Below are 23413 nucleotides of genomic sequence, written 5' to 3' on the forward strand. Positions count from 1 at the left end.
GACTTGGAGTCATTTGCCGCGAAATTTATTCGGTGTCGCCGAATGACAAACATTCGTTTTTGCCCCACTCCTTCCCATTCTTAATTTGCAGTCGTTGAGCAGTTGGAACGAAGGCTCTGAGATCACGAATGAATTCCACTGCCTTGGTATAAAATCGCGGCTCAAAAACAAAGCACTCACGCGTGTACGCGCGAAAGAAGAAGGCATCCTACACAGATGAAAGTCTTTAAAGAAATCTTTATTCCACTTATTCAAAAGAAACCTAAGTAGCAGTTACCGTAAACATGTAGAAACACAGACACATTATAAATTTCTTTCACAGTTTTTAAAAAATACAAAACGCATTATGAAAAACTAAGCTGGACTTTCAACTTCAATCCCAGGGCTCACTCTGATCTCGAGATGTATGACATGGACGGTCACTGGGAACGAGTTTTCCTGGTGTTACCAAGCACTACATGTTTACGATACTGAAATATCTACCTAACAGTAGACTAGCAGGTGTCTGCCCTGAGGCAAAATGAAAACTATTTCTTCGTTCAGACGAGAGGCAAATTGAAAAATACCGCACAACTATCCGTAAGAGTTCACAAACACGCATTAAAGTTTTCTATTCTCAACATAAATAGATTGTATTAGGAATTTCTTTTCTGTTTTTCTTCAAAGAAACACCGAGAATTGTTAACTGAACTATTCTGTCTCCAAACAAGATAAACAAACGACAATCCAGCAAAAGCTAAAGTAATTAAAAGATTTACGCCTAGTTCCACTCCCTTGCATCTTGCCCACAAGATGTGCACTTTAACAGAGCGTAATAAATTGCTGACAATAAATTAATAATTACTGTTAATAAGGTCCATTTGAAACTCATACAAACTCTAATACAGTAAAGAAAAAAAATGCCATTTTGTCAAATCTTCGTTCGAACACTCAAAAGTCGCAAGCTCTCCCAATCTTAAGTTCCAGCATAGAGCTGTTGCTAAGCAGCGTGAACTAACTTCCTATTGGCTCTTGTGCCACTTACGAATGCTATCTTCTGATTCAACAGAAAGACCTGGAAACTCTGAGTGCCTCTACGAAAATGTGCCAAAAATGAACTTAACTTAATCAGTTAATAAATAAATTCAGATATTAAATAATCAACCCATAGAATTGTATTACTTGTGCATGCATACTAGACTAGAAAACAATTACATTTCCTTTCAATAATGCATTTCTTTGTGCGTGTTCTGTTTTTGTTTAATTCGCGGATCGTTAAAGATTGACAAAAACTGAAAACACAAATTTATCCTCAGAAAGAAAAGAACAATACTACTTGCATAGTTCACCTTGTACCGAGAAAAGTTGTCAAACTTTCCAATTTTGCAAACTTTTCTCGACCTCGTGAATAAAAAAAGGAATAGTTACAAAAAGCAAAAGAAAACGAACTCTCAAAAACTCTCATCCTCTCACGATCGCTTCAAAACAAATATTTGCGTGAAAATTGAAATGAATTTTAACAACTTTGAATTTCTTCCCCACTTCCCTACAATTTCTGTTAAACACTACAATCAATTTCGTTCCATAATTTGGGTGTGCAGTTTCCACTACTTCAAATTCTTGAAATCAGTTTTCAGTCAACTCAATCTAAGAGTTTCCCTTCAAAGAAATGTAATTATTGATTAATTAATTTAACTAATCGTAACTAACTGCTGTAATAAAACTTAAGCATTGAAACATTTCCCTAAATTCAATGGTAGCAATTCACATTTTTAGTGTCACGCCTATCTCTAATTGTAAAGGAGAAAATTCAATTAGTCATCAAATGTCCAAGATAATTTCGTTAATGAAATGATGGCCCTTTGGATGACTCGAAAGTGATTTGTCCAATTTTAGTCCGCTCGATGGAATTTGGAAATTAGTTTACATGCCAAAGAACCACCTCAAATAGCGCGATTTGTAGTGGCGAAATTACCTGAAATAGCGTGACCTATTAATGAACTAGTGTGACATGGCGTCATGATAAATTGAAGTGAAATAGTGTGAATGAAAAATTTCGTGACCTAGAACGATAAAGCATGACCCGGCGTGACAGAATCACTTAAATTGGCGTGACTGAGCGTGACTGAGTCACCTCAAAGAGCATGATTTGGATTCGTAAGACTGAAACACGCTTAGAGCCTCTTTGACAGGAGATGATAATTAACCCGTTAGTTTATTCCAATTTCACAAGTCTAGTGTTTCAGATGTTTGATTTTCCTTTACATTATTTGTCCAAACAAATACGAAAAAACCGATGCATTAAATCCTAGTGCGTGGTAGGCACGGCCGTATTGTTTGACCAAAATGACCAGTATCCTTTTTAAAGGATGACTTTTATTATGCTAATACTTTTACATTTGAATCAATGGGTTTTGGAAATCTAATTGAAAGAAGAAACCAAAAGGAATTCTGGCGGTGCGGTTAGATGACATTTTCGTTCAAATCTTCCAGTGAACTGCCCTACCTTGCCCGTCAATTTATGCGTCTCTGACTAAATTAGAAAACTAATACTAACACTACATTCGAGTTAGCCAGTTCCAGGCTCTAGACTATGAACCAGAGAAAAGAAGGACTGCACCAGGCATTAAACTCCCTCTTGGGTTACTTGACGCGTTTATTTTCTTTATGTTTTATTTTCCGCTTTTTGTTCCGCCCGCTTCACCAACAACTGGCTAAAGTCGACTTTTACCGAGCTGAAATATATTACAACACGGTACATTTTAAAAATTATCTTAACTGTCATTTTCAACGTTACTATATTTTTATCCAAGCAACATGGCCCCACCTCATTTATCCGAACCGTGTACTTTAAAACAAAAGTATTGCACAAATGATTGATTTAATGAGCATCCTATGACTACAACAAACGCAACTGACCATTCCGCGGTCGCCTTTGTCTTAAAACAAAGTCTAGTGAAAAACCTCTCAAACCAAAAGGAATTTTAATGTATCGTTATTTTCATGCAGATCGAACTCAATCGAGGTTAAACACCAGGCATTGCTTGAATTACAGGCAAGAGGTGACTCTGTAATGGAGGTATAAACATCGTGGTACGAACAATTCATATGAGATTAAAAGACTAACGAATTCTTTAGCAGCTAAATGATGCCATGTTTCCTTCCCTAACCCTTCTTTACTCCATACATTTGGCCGGCATTGTTCTTCTCATTGATTTGAAAACTGTTGCTGGTACATTTTGGCTTGGTACTGTCTGGGAGCTCCTCCATTTCTCTGCCACTCTATTTCAAAATCTCTGAGAGTGATTTCAGCTCCCTGACGCATGCTCAGTCTTGTCTCGTCAAGACTCAGCTCGCACATGTCCAGGTCGTCCTCGCCAGCCACCAACAGCAGGGCAGGCTGTCCTGGGTGCAGCTCCATTTGGCGCGCGATCCATTGTCCATCAAAGTGTGCATACCTGCAACAGATACACCGCACGTGGCGTGACATGTGACGTTACTCGCTTGTATCGTCTACTTTGCGTAACCAATGTCACGGCGACCCATGTCACACATCGCTTTTCTCAAGTAGGGAGAAACTTTGCGCGTCGAAAGTACCGTTAACAAAGAAGATCAAAAGCTCCTCTCCGAAAATGACCTCCCCCCCCCCCAAATTTAATGGCTCAGATGTTGTTGTTAATAGTGGTCAATGCGCGTAGCTACACCTAAAGAACCAAATATATCAACTAAAAACAACAGGCTTAAAAATCCCAACTGGCAGGAGGCAGACCAGTTGGCTATTTACAAACATGACCGAGGAGTTAAACTCGGGACCACCGAGAAACAACTCAAGCTTAGTGGTCAGAGTGGGACTTGAAAACGCGATCTCCAGATTTCAAGTCCGGCTCCCTAGCCATTGGGCCACGCTGCCTCCCCAGATGTGACCGAACCCAAGAGTGACTAGTGGCCGTCGCTTTTAAAGCAAAAAGGAAATTAAAAAAAACCCACTTTCTTTACGGTAAAAGCTGTCAAAGTTTATTTCTGTAAAAAAATAAGATACCAATAGATGGTGTTGACACTTACCACAAGCCCTGCTTCTTGAAGTCGGTGTCTCGATACTGATTTGAACGGCGCATGAACGGCACACGGAAATACCTCTGAGGCCTGCGTGGGGGGAGGGATGGGGTGGCAGTCTGTTCCTGGCGACTGGGTCGGGGTGGAAGGGGTGGGGCGTTTTCCGCTGCAAGATATAACAGAAATAAAAGAGAGTCTATAAGTCAACGCTTCAGTTGGAGGACTCTTGTTCTTGTCCCCTAAATGATATTGGTCCTAGATTGTCTAAATGGCCTTCCGGGTCCTTTTTCAAGTGCAAAAGAACTTACCTGCTTGCACGATGTCTTGAGGTGCCCTTTGAGGGGCTCCCTGAGGGTCTGTCACTCGGCCCTTGTTCTGTTTCTTCCACTGGTGGTATACCTTGAGTCGGCGATGGAATTCCTGTCGGCAAGCTTCCAAAAGCTCAATATCTGGGGGAAAAAAAGCCAGCTAACGAGGTTAGATCACGAGATTTATGGGAGCTCTTGCACTGGGGCAGTGGCAGAGTGAATGAACAGATACAAAAGAACATCTGAACTACGTACTCATACAAAGTTATTTTTCTACTCTTTTTCGGCTCATTTTGACCGTGAGCACTCCTTAACCACATGATATATATATTTTTGACTATTTCATTTATATTTCGATAGTTAATTTTAATCGGAACCGGCCTAAGTAGTGTGTCTTAAAGCCTTAATTTAGTCGACTTTACAACTCTTCCCGAAACAGGGTCCTTCGAGGGTAACAGCATTCTTGTCCTCAAAAAAATGGGGTACTCAGTAACAGCCATGGAACTGACGGAGTACTTAGCCTACTTAAACAGAATTTCCTACATACTCAGAGGGGAAGACAGGGGATTATAAAACTCACCGCATGAAGTGTTAATAGTGTCACGTAACTCCGCGTATTTCCACGACGTTAAGTCGTGCTTCTTTTTCTCTCGGTTTGGTGTCGCTCTGCACAAAAATGGAGGATTCTAATTTTAGCGCAAAACGCAGATTCTGGTGCAAACAGGCATCGACAGGATTTGGCAAGAAGATAGATATTCAGTGTTGAGGCAAAGTTGTCTCTTTTGAGGCTTATAGACCCTGCAGCGATAACGCATACATTTTTTTGAACAACCTTGCTGAATTTTGCGAGGAATGTTTTCAAAAATAAATATTAAAAACTTCGAAAATCGACAACACGCTTCCCACACAGCTATGTTCCGCTAAATTAGATCAGTAAGATCCTTTTCCTTGGGAGAGGACGAAGTAAGAGCGGCGGAGCGACCTCGACCTGACCGAGAATCATGCCAGTTTTGTATATGAGGTCTACAAATCATATTTTGCACTTTACAAAACTGTTAATTCTGAAGAAGCTAATTGACATTCCGTTATCCTCCTACAACCACTAAGTTTGTTCCTCTAAGCGAAGTGTTTTGGTTTCAACAGACTTTGTCTGTCGGAGCTAGGAAGCCATCCGGCTTCGTGCAATTCCTGTAACAGTGCAATCGCATTCCCTCATATACTACTCCTCAAGCTTGCATTCGGGTCTTGAAATGTCAATGTTGGAGCCCTTATAAGGCATGAATACTACACTGGAACGTGGCGAAAAAAAAAAACCCTTAAAAGGGTCTATTGATACAGATAAAGTTGTCAGCTTACCTCTGAATTGGTGACTGGGGGACCTGTTGCGCCGCTTCTGTGTCCACAGCATCAGGGTCCTGTGCAAGTCTTAAGGCTAGTTCCCGGTCCCTGCGCTCCTGTTCAGTCATGGCTAGTCTGGGAACGAATACAAGTATTTGAACTCAGCAGTGATCGGTGATCGATTAATAATTATTGTACTGTTTGAATACAAACCATTGTTTTAGCTTTCAACCGATGTAAATATATCTTATCAGTTTTGACTTTTCCTATTTATACTCGTGGTGCCTGTTTTCACTGGCCTTTGACGCAATTGCTTTGCAGACTACTTATTAGGGACTCTTTGTTTACAATATTTGCCGCAGTAGCATAACGGTGATTCAATTTCTCATCAAACTAGAGAAACATCAGTTCTGAATGTTGAAAGGGCATACTGTTGCAACATTTTTGAGCCCAGTGTATTGAACACTTTTTGTATGACCCGGGTTAAAAACCTCAACATTTTACAAACAGTGTTTGAGCTTATTAATTAGTGCTTTGGGCATCCAGACATTTTGCAGTTTTTGAAAGCCAATTTCTCCCTGAATATTACACTCACTCAAAGAGCTAAAAACTTCAGCAACTAAGTTTCACAAGCTCTTCAAATGTTTGGAGTCAATTCGTACATAGCGCGATGCCTTCTCTGTGCAAAGTCGTATGTAAGTGAGGAAAAAATGTAAATAATGACGTCAGCAATGATCACTCTACAAGGTGCACTGCTGTACTGGTAAATATTCCGTGTGCCAAGTTTTGTTCTTATCGTAGTTATGACGTGATCAAAATCGAGACTCACCTTCGCTGTTCCTCTTCTCTCGCAGCTTGCTCTTCTTTAGCCTTTAAAGCCTAAAATGGATCGATAGAAACGTATCCATTGACATGTTGTAGGCGAGCTGTCCGATCTTGAGAAACAACTAGGATTTCAAACTTGGGCAAACATGTGAATGGGAGGAGGAGAGTGGCAAGCTAGTCTTGTTTAGTCTATCCGCCTGACTGACTGGTCACCGACCCATTTATCTGTCGTTCCGTCTGTCTGCCACTGACTCTGTCTGCCAGTCTGTCGGCCGATATGTCTGTCCGTCTGTCTGTCTGCCAGTCCTTCTGTCTGGTTGTCCCTGGGGTTGTCTGTCTGTCTCTTAGTCTGACTGACTCACTGACTGTACTCACTGACTGTCTTACAGATTTTTGCTCCAAAGAAGGGCTAACTCTCAAAGCGTCAGGTTTCCCAAATCCACTATCAAAATTTACCTTTCTCAATTCCGAGTTAATAATTTACGAAGTGTTTTATTGACTCGCTGTTTTCATGCCTTCCTTCACTTCCTGGCTGCCTGCAGTCATGTCTGTCTCTCTGTCTGTCTCTCTGTCTGCCTGCCTGCCTGCCTGCCTGCCCACTGGCGACTTTCTATCTGTCTGCCCACCTGGACCTGTCTGTCAGCCTCTTCTCGTTCTCTTCTCTTTCTTTCTTCTTCTTCCCGTTTGAGCTGTTCTTCCTCTTCCAGTTTCCGTCTCGCCTCCATTTCCATTCTCCTGTGTACCAAAAAAGTAAGAAGTCCATAATTAGTGGGTCACAATCAGTAAACATCTGTGACACTAGTCACTTTAACACCCTACAAAATTATTTCCACCTTTGCTATGAGTTACAAAATACAAAAATGATGTTAACTTGCACATGCATGTACAAGTATCTTTCTCCTAAAAACGTGCTGTGTAACCTGTAAAGTTCCGTTTATCCTTTGGTTTAGTCACGAACAATCCCTCTTCTATCTCCTGCCATTCGTTTGTGTTGTAGTGATTGCGTGACGAGCCAAACGAAAATGGCCGAGGCCGGTTGAAAGTGCATAGTAACCGCCATTTACTTACAATTTTCTCTCCTCTTCTTCTTGCTTTCTCTTCCGTTCCTCTTCTTCTCTTCTCTTTCTCTCCAGTTCCATTTGTTCTTGTATTTTTCGTAGCCTTTCTTGTTCTTCTTCGATCTTCTGCTGTTCTACTCGCTGTTCCACTTCCTTCAATTGTTTGTTCAATTTCCCGACAAGATCGAAGTACATTGCATCGATAGCGTCTCGCTTCATCAGAGTGTTCTGCAGTAGAGAAGAAACAATTACTGTTTTAGAGAGTGCTCATTGCCATGCATTAGTGACAGTGCCATATGTATCAATGGAAAGGTAGCCATTAAGCAGACACAAAGCTATCTTATTAAAGTTTGCCAAATGGCCCACTTTGCTGGTGTTGTACCTTGACTTTAATAACAGCATCGTCGATGGCTCTTTTTAGTCCTTCTACATTTTTAGCCAGCACGTTTTGGTCTTTCTTCAGCGATCCCACTAACAGGAGAAGAAAATGTGTAAGTAGGATCTATCAGAGAATGTACAAGCCTGAGGGCATTTTAATACACATGGCTGCGAAAAACGGTTACAAAAAAGAGATCCCTGTAATAATCAACCAGTCAATACTTAAAAGCAAAATATGCCACTTGCTAAAAGCGCGGGAAAACGCTTACCGATGGTGAGCACCGGAAATTGTGTAACCGGTGGCGTAGCAAGCGCGGGATATTATATAACAGGCGGCAAGCGCGGGAAACTGTGTAACCAGTGCAAGGGCAAGAAAACATGTAACCACTGGCAAGGGTTTGAAAGTGTGTTCCCACAGTCCCTGTGGCGAGTGCGGGAAAATGTTTAGCGTGCAGTGATAAGTGCGAGGAAACATGCAACTGGCCGAAACCGCGGACTGATTGCTACTGAGGGTATATTATTACAGTTTGTAATCGATAACACAGTAACCTATACCTATGCTTAGTTTGAAAACCATCGGCAAAAACTATGATTAGATAACTAGCGAATAATTGCATCTTACCCAACTTTCCCAAGGTATCAAGTTGAACCTGTAGTCTTCGGATTTTGATGACGCCTTGATAACTATAACCAAGTGAAAGAGCGACGTCAAATTCCCAAAAACACCCAACTTGAACGACATAAAGGGAAATGTGACTAAATGGCTATCAACAAAAGTAGCAAAGACACTAAATCCGAGATGGAATGCTTTTTGTTTCGGTGCAAGACAAATTGCAAGCAGCGCGTTTTGTTTGTTTGTTTGTTTTTTTCTGAGAAAGGCAAAATCACATGTCTAACAGCTGGTATATGTCGCCACGAAACGAGGAATGGCTTCGCACATGTTGTGAACGTGGCGGTTTTTAGCTTTTGTTTTTTTCTGACATATGAATTTGCTACTTTATGAAAAGACAAACATAATCAACAGCAAAATTATTTGCGTCGTTGACCACGGTTGTGGTGCTTTATCTCTCTCCTATCACTTTTGAAGATACCTACCGAGGTTTGTGGCGACAGATCGCCAAAAACATTTTAACAGTTTTCTGAATACGAATAATTGCTGTTGCCCGGAATTCAATCTTCTTCATCACTGAAATGAAAAAATGAACACAGTTAAAAACACTTAACAACAACTAGAGGAAATTCCTTGCTCAGACTGAAAAAGCATTCCCTCTTGTTCTACAATATCTTTAGCCTGCGAGAAGAGCCAGCTCGCAGGCAGAAACAGGGAGCGACATTTCTGTGTTATCCTGGCGACATTTTTAACTGATATTGAGAGTACAAAATAGAATATATAAGACTAAAATAATTGTTTAGTGTTCATAAAGGTGCGATATTCTGAAGCATAATGATAATTACTGTACATGCGTGCAAACCACTAAACAAATAGATTAGCAATGAACAATTATTTTAGTCTCGAAACATTTTCTTTTATGACCTCAACTTCAGCATAAATTCAATTTTTTATTGTGTTACATTCAACTTGAAAATGGTCCAAGGATGGCACTGAAACGTCGTTTCCTCCCCGCGCTTGTTGTTATTGTTTTGTTGTTTTTCCACTTACGGCAACAGAAACAAGGGACATTTTCAGATGCATCGATGACTTTGCGATTCTTACTCTTCTACGAAAAAACGCAGCAAGCGGTTTCCAAACTGAACTACTGGCTCCAGAAATTTTACTGACAATGATTCTTCAGTGTTCCGTAGGTTATGAACTAAAGGCCTAAATAAGAACTTGTAGTGATCCACTCTTACATTTAATGACGGACAGTGTTCCCCAGATGGCTCGTCTCCACCGTGTTCTGATCAACCAGGTAAGAACTTTCGAAATGATGTTTTTCAGGCTCTCAGGGTCAGAATGCATGATCTCATCAAACTCTGCAAACTTTCGATGAAAAAAAGAGACATATTAAGTACCACAATTGCCATCTGTCGCCCAGCATGTAACCTGCCCTCTTCTCCATAGTAAAAAAAGCAACGTCTCTTAAACCCAACTGGTCCTTAACCCTTGGCACTTAACTCCGGTTTCTGTAGCATGAAGCGGCTAGGAGTATTACTACTTCCCCCTAATGGGATGTTAATCCATCGCAAGTTACTCCACTGCATTCTGTCAGGTCGCCCCCAAAATTCCCCGGTACCCATTTATACACCTGGGTGAAGAGAGGCACTGTGAGAGTAAAGTATCTTGCCTGAGAACACAACACAATATCCCTAGCCAGCGCTCGAACCCGGACCACTCGATCCGGAGTCCCGCGCACTCCCTGAAAAGAGTATGTTACTCCTCTTTTCGCCCCATCTCCCTCCGTCCTGCTTTTCACTCGCCTTAATTCACATAAGTCAAACCTTCAAAGCTTGTTTCAACAAAGGTGTCGAGAGTCCACTGCAGGCAATGTTTAACGTTGCACTAACATGCATGCAAGAAGAGCTCAGAGAAACGTAATTCCCGTCGTAACAGTGTTTTTTTTCTACACTAACCTTGCCAGGCCGGAAAAAGATCTTGGAAAGACCAAACTTGTAATCTTTGTCATCCATACCAAGGGCGTGAAACAGCGCCTAAAAAAAAACAACAACAACAACAAAGTAATTATTAAAGTTAAAGAACTAGCCAAGGAACAAAAAGCCAAAACAACAGGAACTTCAATGATGACCTTGCAAAACATTCTTGGATCGAGTCGTGCAAGTCGAGGAGGTAAATAGTCTTTGTACCTGAAACCAAAACAAAAGCATGACAGCATCAGATTATAACAGTCCATTCTAGCGCCAGCGCTGAAGACAAAACTAGTGGCGTCAAGTTCTCTCCAATGTCCAATGGCAAAGCCTATAATTTTACGTCACGGTTTGTACATTTTGAAAAGTTTAGCATAAAATTGTTCAAATTAGTTGTTTGTAATCCGTGTCAATCTTCTCCATCCCTAAACATCCTTGTTCCTTTATAGTTTATTATTATCTCCTTCGTGTTTTTCTGTCTTAGTAAACTATTATTTTCAGGTTTCCTTCAATTTAAAGGTAATTTTGTACGTGGCCAAAACAACTCTAAATATTGCGACTGAGCTCCTTTAAGGCTCGTAAGCAATTTCAACTCATTGCTCCCCTGGTGAACAAACTTACAATGCAGGCTTCTTCCTGTAAATTTACGTTATGCTGGATTTTCTACACGGTTTGGATATTTTGAGAGGAACCTGAGTCACGGACTATCTATCTTCAAGTTCTCGCCACTTCACTTGCAAATTTTCACCAACTAAGTAATTAACACAATTAATGCTACAGAGACACATTTCTACTGCTTTCGCAAAGCTGAAAGGTAAAATCATCTATGCCAACCGAAAAAGAACCTTAATACCATGTAGAAGAGGTTTCTTTTACTCCCTTTCTCGAGTAACCATGAAACCAGCGTCTGCTACCTGTACTCTACACGACACAACACAACTCAACAAATCACTTCAGTTCTTTGTTTTACTTGCACAGCTTTCCACTCACATTTGATAGAGATCTTTGAAGGGCGCCCTGGATGGCCAGCCATCCTGCATCAAATTCAAAACAGACACCATGCCCGCGCATTCCAACTGACTCAAGATGGAGCCGCCTTCAAAATCCCGAGCACACATTTTTCCGTTCGGTTTGATGCATCGAATGAAACTTGCACCCTGGTAAACAACAAGAGTTAGATATAAGGCGCTATCTTTTACCACATTAAATTCCTTTGGTAAGCGTCTTGTTCCTGACTACATGTAAATCTCAAAATTTCGTTCCCGGTGTTTCTCGTTTAAGATGTTCATGAAAATTATGCTTGATTATAGCAGTCACAACTACCTCAAAACTACGGCCAGAGAATGCCACGCAGTCACACACACACAAAAAAAACACAAGTATGTTGAACTTCGAATGTGACATTTGAAGCATTCTTATTGACGGAGGGCCGACAGTTGGGTATTTAAAAAGCGACGATCAAGAGTTGATCTGGAGACTACCAAGAACAAATCCGGCTCGGAACTGCGGATTACAACACCAACGTCGTAACCAGTCAATTGGCCAAAGATCCCCCAGATATATTAAATGACGCCTGATTTAAAACTAACGCAACATTTTAAACATTTAAAACTTTTAAAAGGTTTTCACGTACAGTGTTGCCGAGTTTTTCCATCAGTTGATTCAGCTGTGTCTGTTGACAGAAAATATAAGTTAACTCAATTGGCCGCACATGTAAAATGTGCAGATCAGATGTTGCTGAGACAGGGAATAAGGTAAGGTAAGGTAAGATTAGGCTTAAGGCTTAAGGGTACATGTAAGAGTAGGTTTGGGAAAGGAAAAGACTTAAACCGTAACCCTCACCCCCTACCCTACCAATACCTTTTTCTTAATCTTAACCCTAACACCATTACTCTTATCCCATTTCCGAGTTTAGTACAATGTAACATCTCCGCAGTATGCAAAGAAAGTCCTGTTCAATAACCCGGGCTACGGTAAATGTTCCAGTCGGGCTGGTGGATTTTGTCCGTCACTTCCCAATGGGCAAGTGAAGTTTCTTGGCAAACTTTTGGAGGAAATTCAAATTACAAGAGTACTGTAAGAGACGAGCTTTGGGGGTCTGGTAAGAATAATTTTCGGGCTAGTACATCACACATTCTGTAGTTAGAGCTTGCCCGAAGGTCAAGGCCCCCCAATTTCTTCTTCTTGTACCCAGTGTCCTGCACGTCTCAAACACAAGAAAACAATTCAAACTGTGGTATAAACAAGATTACCCTGAACTTGTTTCCAACGCTGATAAATCCCAGTTTCTTGCTGCCGACCCTGTTGATGGCATTTCCAAATGACATTGAACCGATGTCATTCTTTTTGGTTGCCACGCCCGGGAACAGGCTCTTTAGGAAAGCATCCTTGCTGTCCTGTATCAGTTCTTCAAGATCTTTGTGTAAAGCATCATTGTCTTTCTCTATAAACTCCGCCTGTGAAACAACCATCATAGAATGTCGGGAGTAAGTAAAAACAGTGCAACAGCAGAATCCCACTGAGTCTCTGCTTCCCAGAAACAGCTGCTAAGTGTTACAAAGCCCGCTCACGGGGAGAGAGAGCAGGGAAGTACTGTCTGAGATTTTGTACGTTTTGTTTCGTTTGCAGGAGATTTCAATTAAATCAAATTTTCGCTAAAGTAGTCCGCTTTTTCGTCTGTCGGAATTTTCAAGTGATCGAATTTTCGTTACTGTCAGCGAAAAAATCGTTACTTTTTTGTTACGTTCCACCCAAAAAGCGTCACCTTTCCGTTGTGAAATTTCAAGAAATTACGCTGAAAAATCGCAGGGACAAAAAACACAATTCGTCGAGTGTTGCTTGCATTACTATAGCACAACACCGTACATGTAAGTCATACTGCTTACAAACCGGATACCGGAGTGCTTGTAAATCCTAGTGGAGATTCTTGACAGCTAACAATTTTCCAGTTGTATATAATTTTGTATTTAACATTTACTGCGGTAAAATTTTAACTGGGAGCAGTAAGCGAAGGACTTTGAGATCAGAACCAGAAACTGTAGAATGGTCAACTTACTGTCTGATAGCAGACGGCTCCGGCGAAATGTCTAATAAGAAATCCCTCATCATCTCTCATTTTCTTGTGGTAGATTAAATGAGACTTTCTCGGGAGCTGAAATGAGAGACAAGAAAATGGCCATCTGGTATTAAAACAAAGTTATGAATAGTTTGATTTACAACCTTTCTAGGTTTGTTCATAAACACAACTCATTCATCTACTGAGAATTCATCTATGTTTTAAGTGAAGGCTTTGTTCTTTTATGAAATATTACCGGGCAGAAGATGTAGTTAGGGCTTCAACATCCAATTTGTCCTGACAATATTTAACAATATTGTTACACAATAAGGTGATAACAATACAGAAAATTGTCCACTAATAGATTCTCCCAACAAATCACACATTCTCATGTATGGAGTCGCAGAAGCAAATACTTACCGCCAATCTGAAGTGGTTTTTGTGTTTCTGATGAAGTTCCCGAGTGAAGTGTTCTGCTGTTGGTTTAGGGAGTTTGCTCTCTTCATCCAGAATGTCTATGATTCCTGTCTTTTTGGCTTCAATCAGATCTGCAATGCATTGGTGCAGTTGACGGACATTGTAATCCTTATTTATTTTGTAAAACAATAGAAGTGTAATTCGGATGGACCACACAACGGACTCTCTAGATCTGACAGCAAAAGACACTTGGTGCAAAGTAACCATTCAGTTAGGTGGAGAGCAGCATGAGAAACAGGATAAGCAGGGAGAACAGGCAAAGTAACCATTCAGTTAGGTGGAGAGCAGCATGAGAAACAGGATAAGCAGGGAGAACAGTGAAAGAAGAAACACTAAAAAAAAATCCCAAGGAATTTCCTACTTCTACAAATTCTGTTTTCCATGTGCTGCTCCCCTACTAACTGAAGGCCTGAAATAGTATTCGTTGACCCTGATACTAAATATAGAAAGTTTTTGCCATTGCTGCCTTCTTCAGAGTACTTAGTTTAATTTATCTAGTTTAATTGGTATCCCACAGTATTTATTTTCATCTATGGAAGTGACCCAGACCTTCCATATCACAGTAAGTGGCAATTAAAAGTTCTGTGTACAGTGCAATCCCCTTGCATGGGTTGCTACATGTAGTCCATTCTAGATTCCTTTTGTTGGTTAACCTTACAGAGAGGCACTATGATAGTGCAAGAGTAATTAAAACTGTCTTCCTTAAGAACACAACACAGTGTAGCACAATGATCTGGGCAGAAGTAGGTGGGTAACACAATGACCTGGGTGGAAGTGGGGGAGGGTGGGTAACAATGACTTGGATGGAAGTAGTTGTGGGTAAAACAATGACCTAGGTGGAAGTGGACAGTAACACAATGACCGTGGAGGAAGTGGAGAGTAACACAATGACTTGGATGGAAGTGGGTGTGGGTAAAACAATGACCTAGGTGGAAGTGGACAGTAACACAATGACCGTGGAGGAAGTGGAGAGTAACACAATGACTTGGATGGAAGTAGTTGTGGGTAAAACAATGACCTAGGTGGAAGTGAAGAGTAACACAATTACCGGGGAGGAAGTGGAGAGTAACACAATGACTTGGGTGGAAGTGGGGTGGTGGTGGGGGGGGGGGGGGGGGGTGGGTGGTGGGTAACACAATGACCTGGGTGAAACTGGGTAAGGGTGGGTAACAATGACCTGGATAGAAGTGGGTGTGGGTAAAACAATGAGCTGGGTGCAAGTGGGAAAGTGAGAGTGTTGTACTTGTTGGAGCGTAAACTCACCAATGCAGTCTTGATTGTCAACATATGTAACAGTTTTGACTCCCAGACCTTCCTTGTCATAGAGCTCTTGCTCCTGTTATTAGCACAAGAGAGAAAAAACTGCATTACACTTCCAGGCAAACAAAACTTCAAATAAAACAGCAATGTATCGAAAAAGAAATGGGGATGACGATGATGAAAATGACGAAGGTTACTTTGATGATGACGATACTAACGATGATAATGACAATGACGATGCTGTGTGCGAACACATGTAGACTGGTCAAGGTACCACCTGGCATCTAATAATTCATGACCTTGCAATATCTTGTTTATATCTAAACTTACTTGTTTAAGAATCCTATCATTAAAAAGCTGTTGGAGTTTCTCATTGCAGTAATTGATGCAAAACTGTTCAAAGCTGTTGAATTCATAATATTCTGTACAAAAGGAAAACAATCATTAGCACTGCTCCACAGTCCTATGCAGTAGTACACTGCTGCTAGCTGATGATATTTGAAGAACTGGACGGGCTAGCCCACAGACATCAATGTTTCACTTAACATCTGCACTTTCAGAACATTCACAAATGTACATTTCCTGCAACTCAGACTAGGTAAACAAAATTGAGCTTTATTAATATGCTTGTGGACTGAGCTGAATCAGACCAGAGGGGCAGACATTCCCCTGCAGTATGATGAGGTTCGTGCGCCTGCTAAATTTTTGCGCAGATGACTTGCAAGTAGCCACAAGAAGTTGCCGCCTTGGAGATGCAAAAAAGAAGTTCTTGCGTGTGCATTATTTTGGGGCTGTAATAATAATAATAATAATAATAATAATAATAATAATAATAATAATAATAATAATAATAATATTTATAATGTGCAAATTTCATAAAATGTTCAAATGCGCATGACAACATTAAAAACGGAATAAAAAGGCCAAAAAGCTAAAATTACAATTAAAAGTAAACTGTACATAGCTTTCAGTCAATCACATCATTTAAGAAGGCTAAAAATTAAGGGATGACAACATCACTAAATAAACTCACCAAAGCCAGCAATGTCCAACACACCAATGAAAGTGAAAGAATTCTTAAAAGGAAAGCACTGGTTAATCTGGCTGACAATATGGTCAAACAGCTTGGTGTAAAGAGCTTTTGCCAAAGCATCTCGGGCAGCACAAGCCTGTTCTGGTTTCAGCGGCACTCTGCAAAAAACAAACAACAGCAAAAACCTGTTAGAGTAAGCCTTAAATAACTAGAAATTGTGTGAGTTAAATGTACATTAAACTATTTCAATTTGAATTAAGATTAATGTATTAATTCTCATCAGTGACAGAATTAATAAACAAGCACAATATTATTTACATTGATTACTGCTGAAACCCACGAGGGTTTATGTTACAATATTGTAGTATGTAGTGAAAGGATGAAACGATAGCTTCTAGCTAGGTGAATTATTTTGATGGCTAAAGCATTACTTACAATGTTAGGCAAGCAAAACTTACATTTACTGTATGTACAATTTATTACATGTAGATTTGAAAATTGTAAACATCAATAGTGCTGAGGTAATAACTGGTACCTAGCATTCTAAAATGTGTTTAATATTGTATTATGGATTAATGGATTACGGTGTTAATTTTGATTAGTGGTCAATGGTTAAAAGCAAATTAAAATGATACAGACAATATTTGGTGTTGATGTTGAGCAGACCTCATGTGAGACCCTCCAGCTGACATCATTCTTGTGGTTAATGACATCTTTAACTCTTCAGGTGATACATCCAACAGCTGTGCAGCGATACTCAAAGAGTTTGTACTTTTAGGTGACACCACCGAGCCACCTGAAAAAATATTAAATAAGAAAAAAAATGAAAACATTAGATTTTAATAAATAAAATTAATACAAGTACATATAAGGTACCGGTCAAATGTAAGTTGACAGTCACTCAAGTCGCGACTCTAGAGGCGGTAAGCGACTCTACATTTGTAAATCAGTTGGCTTATTTAAATCGATTGTTTTGTCCCTTGGTTGAACTTCTTTCGATGTGGAGTTAATTGTCGTTCATTTCAGAGTAACAACAGAGTGTCTCAAAACCCGATACTCGAAACTTGAAACTCGAGCCTCGAAACTCGATTCTCAATTCTCGAAAGGATCGAGTATCAAGGATCGAGTTTTGAGTGGAGACTGTCAACTTACATTTGGCCTGTACTGTATTTCATTAGCTCAAATTATGGGAGGGTATACATTAAAGAAAATTTGACTTATAAAATTCATGTTATTTTTTTTAATTTTTTTTTTTTGTGAAAATTCATGTTATTTGTATCACATGTAATAAAATTACTACAAAATCTGCGAAGCTCACTTTTTAATAGAATATATTTATCAGTTTGCAACTAGAAGTTAATAGCCTAGTAAACACAGTGTTACATTATACACTGAGCCATGTAATGCTACATGTAAATGTTTCACCTGTCAGATTGAAACAAATTGACGAGAAAAGTGCAGGTAGTTACAAACATACTACAGAACAGTTAATTTGTGTAAAATATGATTGCGATTAAATTTGTTTCTTGTAGTTCTCAAGTTAACAGGCCCCATCTGTTAATTTTGTTCATTTTCACCACCAGTTTGAATCACACAGGTTCTAAACTTGCCACTGCACACCTTCAGTGTCTCCACTGTCCTCAAAGGCAATATTTCCAACATGAAGCACAGCAGCAACCACTTTGAAAATATTTGCTTTCTCCTCCTCTGAAAATCCCACTTTGTTCATGGACTCCTCCATTCTGCGATAATCAGATTTGTCATCAAGATTTGGGTCTTTGATGGATCCTTGTTTCAAGTACTATGAGACGGGAAAAAAAGAAAAATATTCACACGAAGGGCTTGGTGAAAAAGTTGATACAATGTCTTTGCCATCATCCTACACAAGCAAGCTATGCTTTTTTTACTACAGTATTTCAGATTTTCCTGAATGTATATACTTTTCAATCAAAAATACAACATGCAAGTAATAGGAAACTGGACTCCATGCATACATGAGACTTGTGAATCTACATGACTCTACTAGCTGCTATAACCTACATGTAATCAGAGATACATGTAGTAGCTTTGAACCTGACACTCAGACCCAACAGTATAATCACGAGTTTTGTAGACAGAGATATAATACAGCATCACAGCATCACTCTTTTCATATGGTTACATACAAGTTACACTTTCTTGTGTTCCAATATATTTGCATGGTTGCTGGCCCTGTGAAAAATGCTCCGTAATAAATATTGTGCTTTCAACTTACCAGAAAATCTTCTGCTTTTGTTATTCCAAGTTTGGACTTCAATTGTTGAGGTGCTCCTGCACAGAGTCTGTAAAACACATGATAATTTCTCTCTCCTTTACTTTGCTTGCAGATCCGAGACTTCTCCAGAAGATAGTGTGAAATGAACCCACCAACAACTGTGACCTGTTAATTATTAGGAAAAGAGAAAGATTTTAAAAATAAAAAGGTTTTGTACTCATCATCTACAACGATGATAAGCTTATTAAATTTTCGAAAATTTAAGGTGGCTCTGAACCCCCTTAACAGAATTTTTTTAAACTCTGTAAAAAGCTGCGTCTTATCATGCTTATCACAATTCAATACTAAAAATTTGGTCACAGAGCTTGTTTTTGAGTTATAAGCACTTGAAGCTAAAATTAAGGGTGTTTTCAACAAGTTGCATTGTTGCTATGGTAACCTATTATATAAAAAGGATGACCGCAACCTGTTAACTTATGATTGGGCATTTGTGTGATACCATAGTTAACGATTAAATAATAATTGTACGTATCATCACCTGTTAAACAGAGATAGTATTCATCCTTCAAAGCACAGCTGTTAGAAAAGTGCTGGAAACTGTTACCAGCCCCCTTTATTAATATTAGATATTATTATCTTTTTATCATACCTTTTCATTAAAGTGAACTTCCACATACTTCCCAAACCTACTGCTGTTAATGTTACGTAGTGTCTTGGCATTTCCAAAAGATTCGAGCAAGGGATTAGCTGTTGAGAAAAGATGAAACTTAGGCCAATTCTAGCCCAGTAAATAAAGATCACCACTAAAAAGGGAGTTTTTGGACTGGAGGCAGTCACTTTATGAATAACCCATTAGTTCCTGTGCTGGCTGTAATTGGTCATGACAAGCATTGGCCTTTTTTTCACTTCTGACATCATCACCTTTGACCAAAACTGGCATCTTCACTAATTTACTCAATCTCCATGCTTTTAACTGATCTGATTATTCATTAACTGTTCAGACTAGAACATTTTATTTATTTAACACTAACTGCAGTACATACTCCCCAGAAAAAGTAAAGAATTCCGAAACCTTTAATATTAACGCGCACTCTCTATTTTATGTTTATTAGCGACACAAACTGCACCTTCAATAATCCTCTGTTCAATGCGACCTTGATCACCTGATCCCCAGGATTCTGTCAGATACCTGTAATAATATCATACATGCGCAGGTACAGTGTATGTGATGTTCAAGAATAACTTTATACAGGGTTGCCATTAAGTTTTGAGTCAACTGTAGCCTTAATCTTCAAATTTGTAATAAACTTGTTACCTTTTAGGTAAATTGTATTGACTTTAGTCCAGTTCACCCGTAACATCAAGGCCCCATCAAACATATTCAGCTGTAGCAGGTGTTACAGCCCTTATTGACAACCCTGATATAAATTTCATGGTACATGTATTGTACTTGTAGGAGTATTATTATTACAAGCTGTCAACTGGTTACAAGTTCTCTAAAACATGCTTCTGATTCACACACCTAAGAATATACTTAGTTGATTCTGTTTTTCCAGCACCACTTTCACCTGTCAGTGAACAAAAAAGAAAAACAATAATTATCAACAGGGTTTGGCAAATTTATTTAAACAGACAGAATGTGTACAATTATGTACATGCAAGTGAACCTGGTACATATATCATGATTGAGCAAATAATGAAGAACTACTGTACACATAGAAACACTGGACAGAAAGATTACTGAACATCAGTTATAGAAATAATTGTGCTAATAAAGCCAGCATGACACCTAATTCCTGAAGATTGCACAGTCAGGGACACAACTTGCAACAACAAAACAAGACCACCTACCACTGACAATCAAAGACTGACTCTGCTTGTATGCTCTCATGTCTCTGTAAGCCTTGTCACCTGAGAAAAAAATAAAGAATTATAATTTTTGTAGTGCCACTTCCAACTGTGCAACAACACGCCAGGATGCTGTAAAGCATTTGAACGACTTGAAGCAGAGAAGATGCAGCATGATTGTAGAATGTACAATGTAGCCTACCTGAATAAATTCTACACCTGCCCTGCAGCATACAGGAACATGAGTTTATTTCATTTATTGGCAGATTTTAAAGGAGTGAACTAAGGCAAGCATATGGTCCCCCAAGTTCTTAAAAATCCACCCCTGCTAAAGAACAACATTTTTGCCTCCCAAAATATAATCAGGCAGAAACAAACAGTGTTCTGAGTGTCACACTGATACTCAAGATCCTAAAATTGAGAGTTTGAGCTCTTTCTGGGCAAGCTAGGATGCCTGTACTACACATATGAAGCAAAACTCTGCGTAACACTACCATAAGCCAGTTATTTCAGAATGCCAAAAGTAGTAGTACATATAATGCTTTCTGTATAAATTTTTACATTTCTCAAACCTTGTTGCATTGAAAGCTGAACACTGTGCATTACGTCCACGGCTTTTACTTTCAACTGGTACATGTTATTATAAACTTATTTATAAGAAGTATGAAATCCTCACCAATGGCAAACACATGTGGCGGTAACACACCCAGCGACTTTCCATGATACTGTTTAATTTTCTCCTTTGAGTAAAGTTCTTTTACCTCATGATATGGGTTGACGGCGAGCAAGATGTTAGCAACATAGGTCTGTAAAATAAACACAAAAATCATGATCAAACTTATAAATAGTTATGTGTATATGTTAATTTTACACATCTGGTCACATGCACTAGGCTACCAGGTCTGGCTTTGGATGGCACTTTCCCACGCACAATTCGATACATCCCTCAGTTTAGATGCTATCAAAACTACTGCAGTCATGTACATGTACTATGTGGTATAAAGAAAGTTCAAACTTACATATATCTTGTCTTTTTGGTATCTAATTTTCAAGTTGTGCAGTAATGTGGCTTCATTGAGGAACATCAAAGAACCTGTAAAAAAATTAACCAGTATTTAGCAATCATCTCTTTTGTTTTTACTGGATGTGGCCTCTCAGAAAGCACTGTCACATATCACTCAGGACCAAAAGAGCCCATGTTTGTATCTCTTGCGGTCATGCCCCCAAAATTGATTGCTCTCCTACAGGACCCAGTTCTTCAAAGGGTGGATAACATTATCCACTTGACAAATCTTTATACAATGGATAAGTGTCGACAAAACAAACTACACTATCTACTAGATAGTGTGTTGTCCAGTGAACAGTGTTATTCACCCTTTGAAAAACCACAGCCAGGGACGTACTTTGACGAATTTTTCTCAAATTTCAGATAAACATCCCCGTCTACAAAAGAAAGCAAAATAAACTGCAAAGCTATGAATCATACTGGCAGCTACACATTTAGGGTTATTCTCCTTGACAACCACTCTCTAACCCCCTACCCCTCCTTCTCCCTTTCCCCCCCCCCCCCCCCACCCCATCATTACCTTCCAATTGTCAAGACTTTTTGAAAGGGAAATGTATATCTATAAAAATTAGAGGCTTGAACCATTGACATCTTGTAATCTTATTACAAGTACACGTCCATGCATGTGTACATTTCTGAATGAATTCATTTCTGAGGGGTCCACCATGTCAAGGGAAAAATTAGACTGTAAAGATAAATATCCATTGTTGATATTTTTTGAATTTTGTTTTACTTTTTTTTTTAGTTTTGGTTTAGCAAGTTTGGCTTCTTTATTTCTTAAATAAATTGTCCAACCAGCGGTCCAAATCTTATCAATTTTTTACAAAAATATTCCAAACTATAAATTCACTCAATTTACATGTTCCTAAAACATGTCATTAGGGACTGTAGCGGCCCGTGTCAGAGAAGTAGATGATCTCATATGCACAGGAGAATACACGGTTATCTTTAGTGAATGCAAGAGACAGTGCGATGAGTAAAGATTAGGGAAAAATTCATTTGCTACTGAACCATTGATTTTGAGCGAATATCGTCAAAACATCTGCCACGATCTTCAAATTAAAGTGAAAAATGCGATAACAAACCGAACTTTAATATTCACAAACAATTTAAGCTTACCTCGCATAAAGAAACTTTGTAACGATAAAAATCTACACTTAACGAAATTAGGCGCATATAATCTACAGTTTTAAGCTTTAGTATTTCGTGCGATTCATTGTCTATGATTCGATCGAATTCAAATAAAATTAAGCTTAATATTTGCCCAGAGGCTTAACAAACTTAAAAATATAACTCACAGTTGTCTTCGAAGTCTCTTGTATTATCCTTCTCCGACGGGAATACTCGATCGTAAGCAGCCGTAACGACCTAACGGAAGAGTGCACAAATAGCCTTCACCTTGATGATTTAAAACGAAATAACACTTTCCCTATGAACTGTGGAAAACAATGAGGTTTCCTAGAGCTTTTCCACAAACCTTCCCTTTAGCACCATCCACTTCAACAGTGATCGTATCAGATCCAAGATCGACGATTTCGCCCAGACGAAAGCCATGTTCGTTGTCAGGGACCCAAACTTTTTTTCCACCATCCATGGTGTCCTAAAACCTTGAAATACCGACGAACATACCAATTTATTAAATAGGAAGTATTCTAATGCGTCGGCGAAAGTAGCTTAACGCCAACCAAGCGACTTTATTTTTTGCCGGGTCGCGTTTGTGGTCACGTGAATAACCGAATGACGTCATAGCAACAAGGAACTTCTAGACGCTCTCTGTGAAATATCGTGGGCTGATAAGCATATCGTGTTTTACAAGCCCTTAAAAGTAAGCCGGGCTTGATTGTATCACTAACTTGCTTTATTTTCTCGCAGTAGAATAACCTGTGCTCAGGCGTTCT

General features: G+C 39.3%; 1 protein-coding gene across 1 annotated transcript; it reads right to left on the reverse strand.

Annotated features, from left to right (window-relative positions):
• Positions 1 to 217: 217 nt before the first annotated feature.
• On the reverse strand, positions 218 to 23252 carry LOC110060334 (unconventional myosin-VI-like). The gene is made up of 33 exons (XM_089283305.1): positions 22993 to 23252; positions 22814 to 22883; positions 21469 to 21542; positions 21126 to 21255; positions 20453 to 20512; positions 20124 to 20169; positions 19729 to 19790; positions 19251 to 19348; positions 18602 to 18766; positions 17968 to 18148; positions 17014 to 17143; positions 16348 to 16505; positions 15645 to 15736; positions 15318 to 15390; positions 13998 to 14125; positions 13578 to 13673; positions 12775 to 12978; positions 12156 to 12194; positions 11513 to 11679; positions 10684 to 10741; positions 10511 to 10588; positions 9791 to 9920; positions 9035 to 9125; positions 8562 to 8623; positions 7944 to 8032; positions 7572 to 7789; positions 7130 to 7238; positions 6508 to 6557; positions 5697 to 5813; positions 4921 to 5006; positions 4341 to 4481; positions 4042 to 4198; positions 218 to 3437 (listed from the first exon to the last, which is right to left on the reverse strand). Exons 1-33 carry the CDS (start codon positions 23107 to 23109, stop codon positions 3188 to 3190), a joined length of 3726 nt encoding a protein of 1241 aa, XP_089139431.1. The 5' UTR covers positions 23110 to 23252; the 3' UTR covers positions 218 to 3187.
• Positions 23253 to 23413: the final 161 nt, after the last annotated feature.

Source organism: Orbicella faveolata, unplaced genomic scaffold (genome assembly GCF_042242905.1).
Source record: "Orbicella faveolata isolate gen_17 unplaced genomic scaffold, um_ofav_v1 contig_12, whole genome shotgun sequence".
In the NCBI taxonomy this organism is placed as follows: Eukaryota; Metazoa; Cnidaria; class Anthozoa; order Scleractinia; family Merulinidae; genus Orbicella; species Orbicella faveolata.

What these genes read in the sequence shown, in the direction of transcription:
- LOC110060334 (XM_089283305.1), bottom strand. Translation starts at nt 23,109, where the DNA reads ATGGATGGTGGAAAAAAAGTTTGGGTCCCTGACAACGAACATGGCTTT. An exon ending in AAGAGACTTCGAAGACAACT is followed by an intron (nt 21,543 to 22,813) that starts GTGAGTTATATT and finishes ATTTTTTTACAG; the next exon opens with GTTCTTTGATGTTCCTCAAT. An exon ending in AAGTTCACTTTAATGAAAAG is followed by an intron (nt 18,767 to 19,250) that starts GTATGATAAAAA and finishes AATAATTAACAG; the next exon opens with GTCACAGTTGTTGGTGGGTT.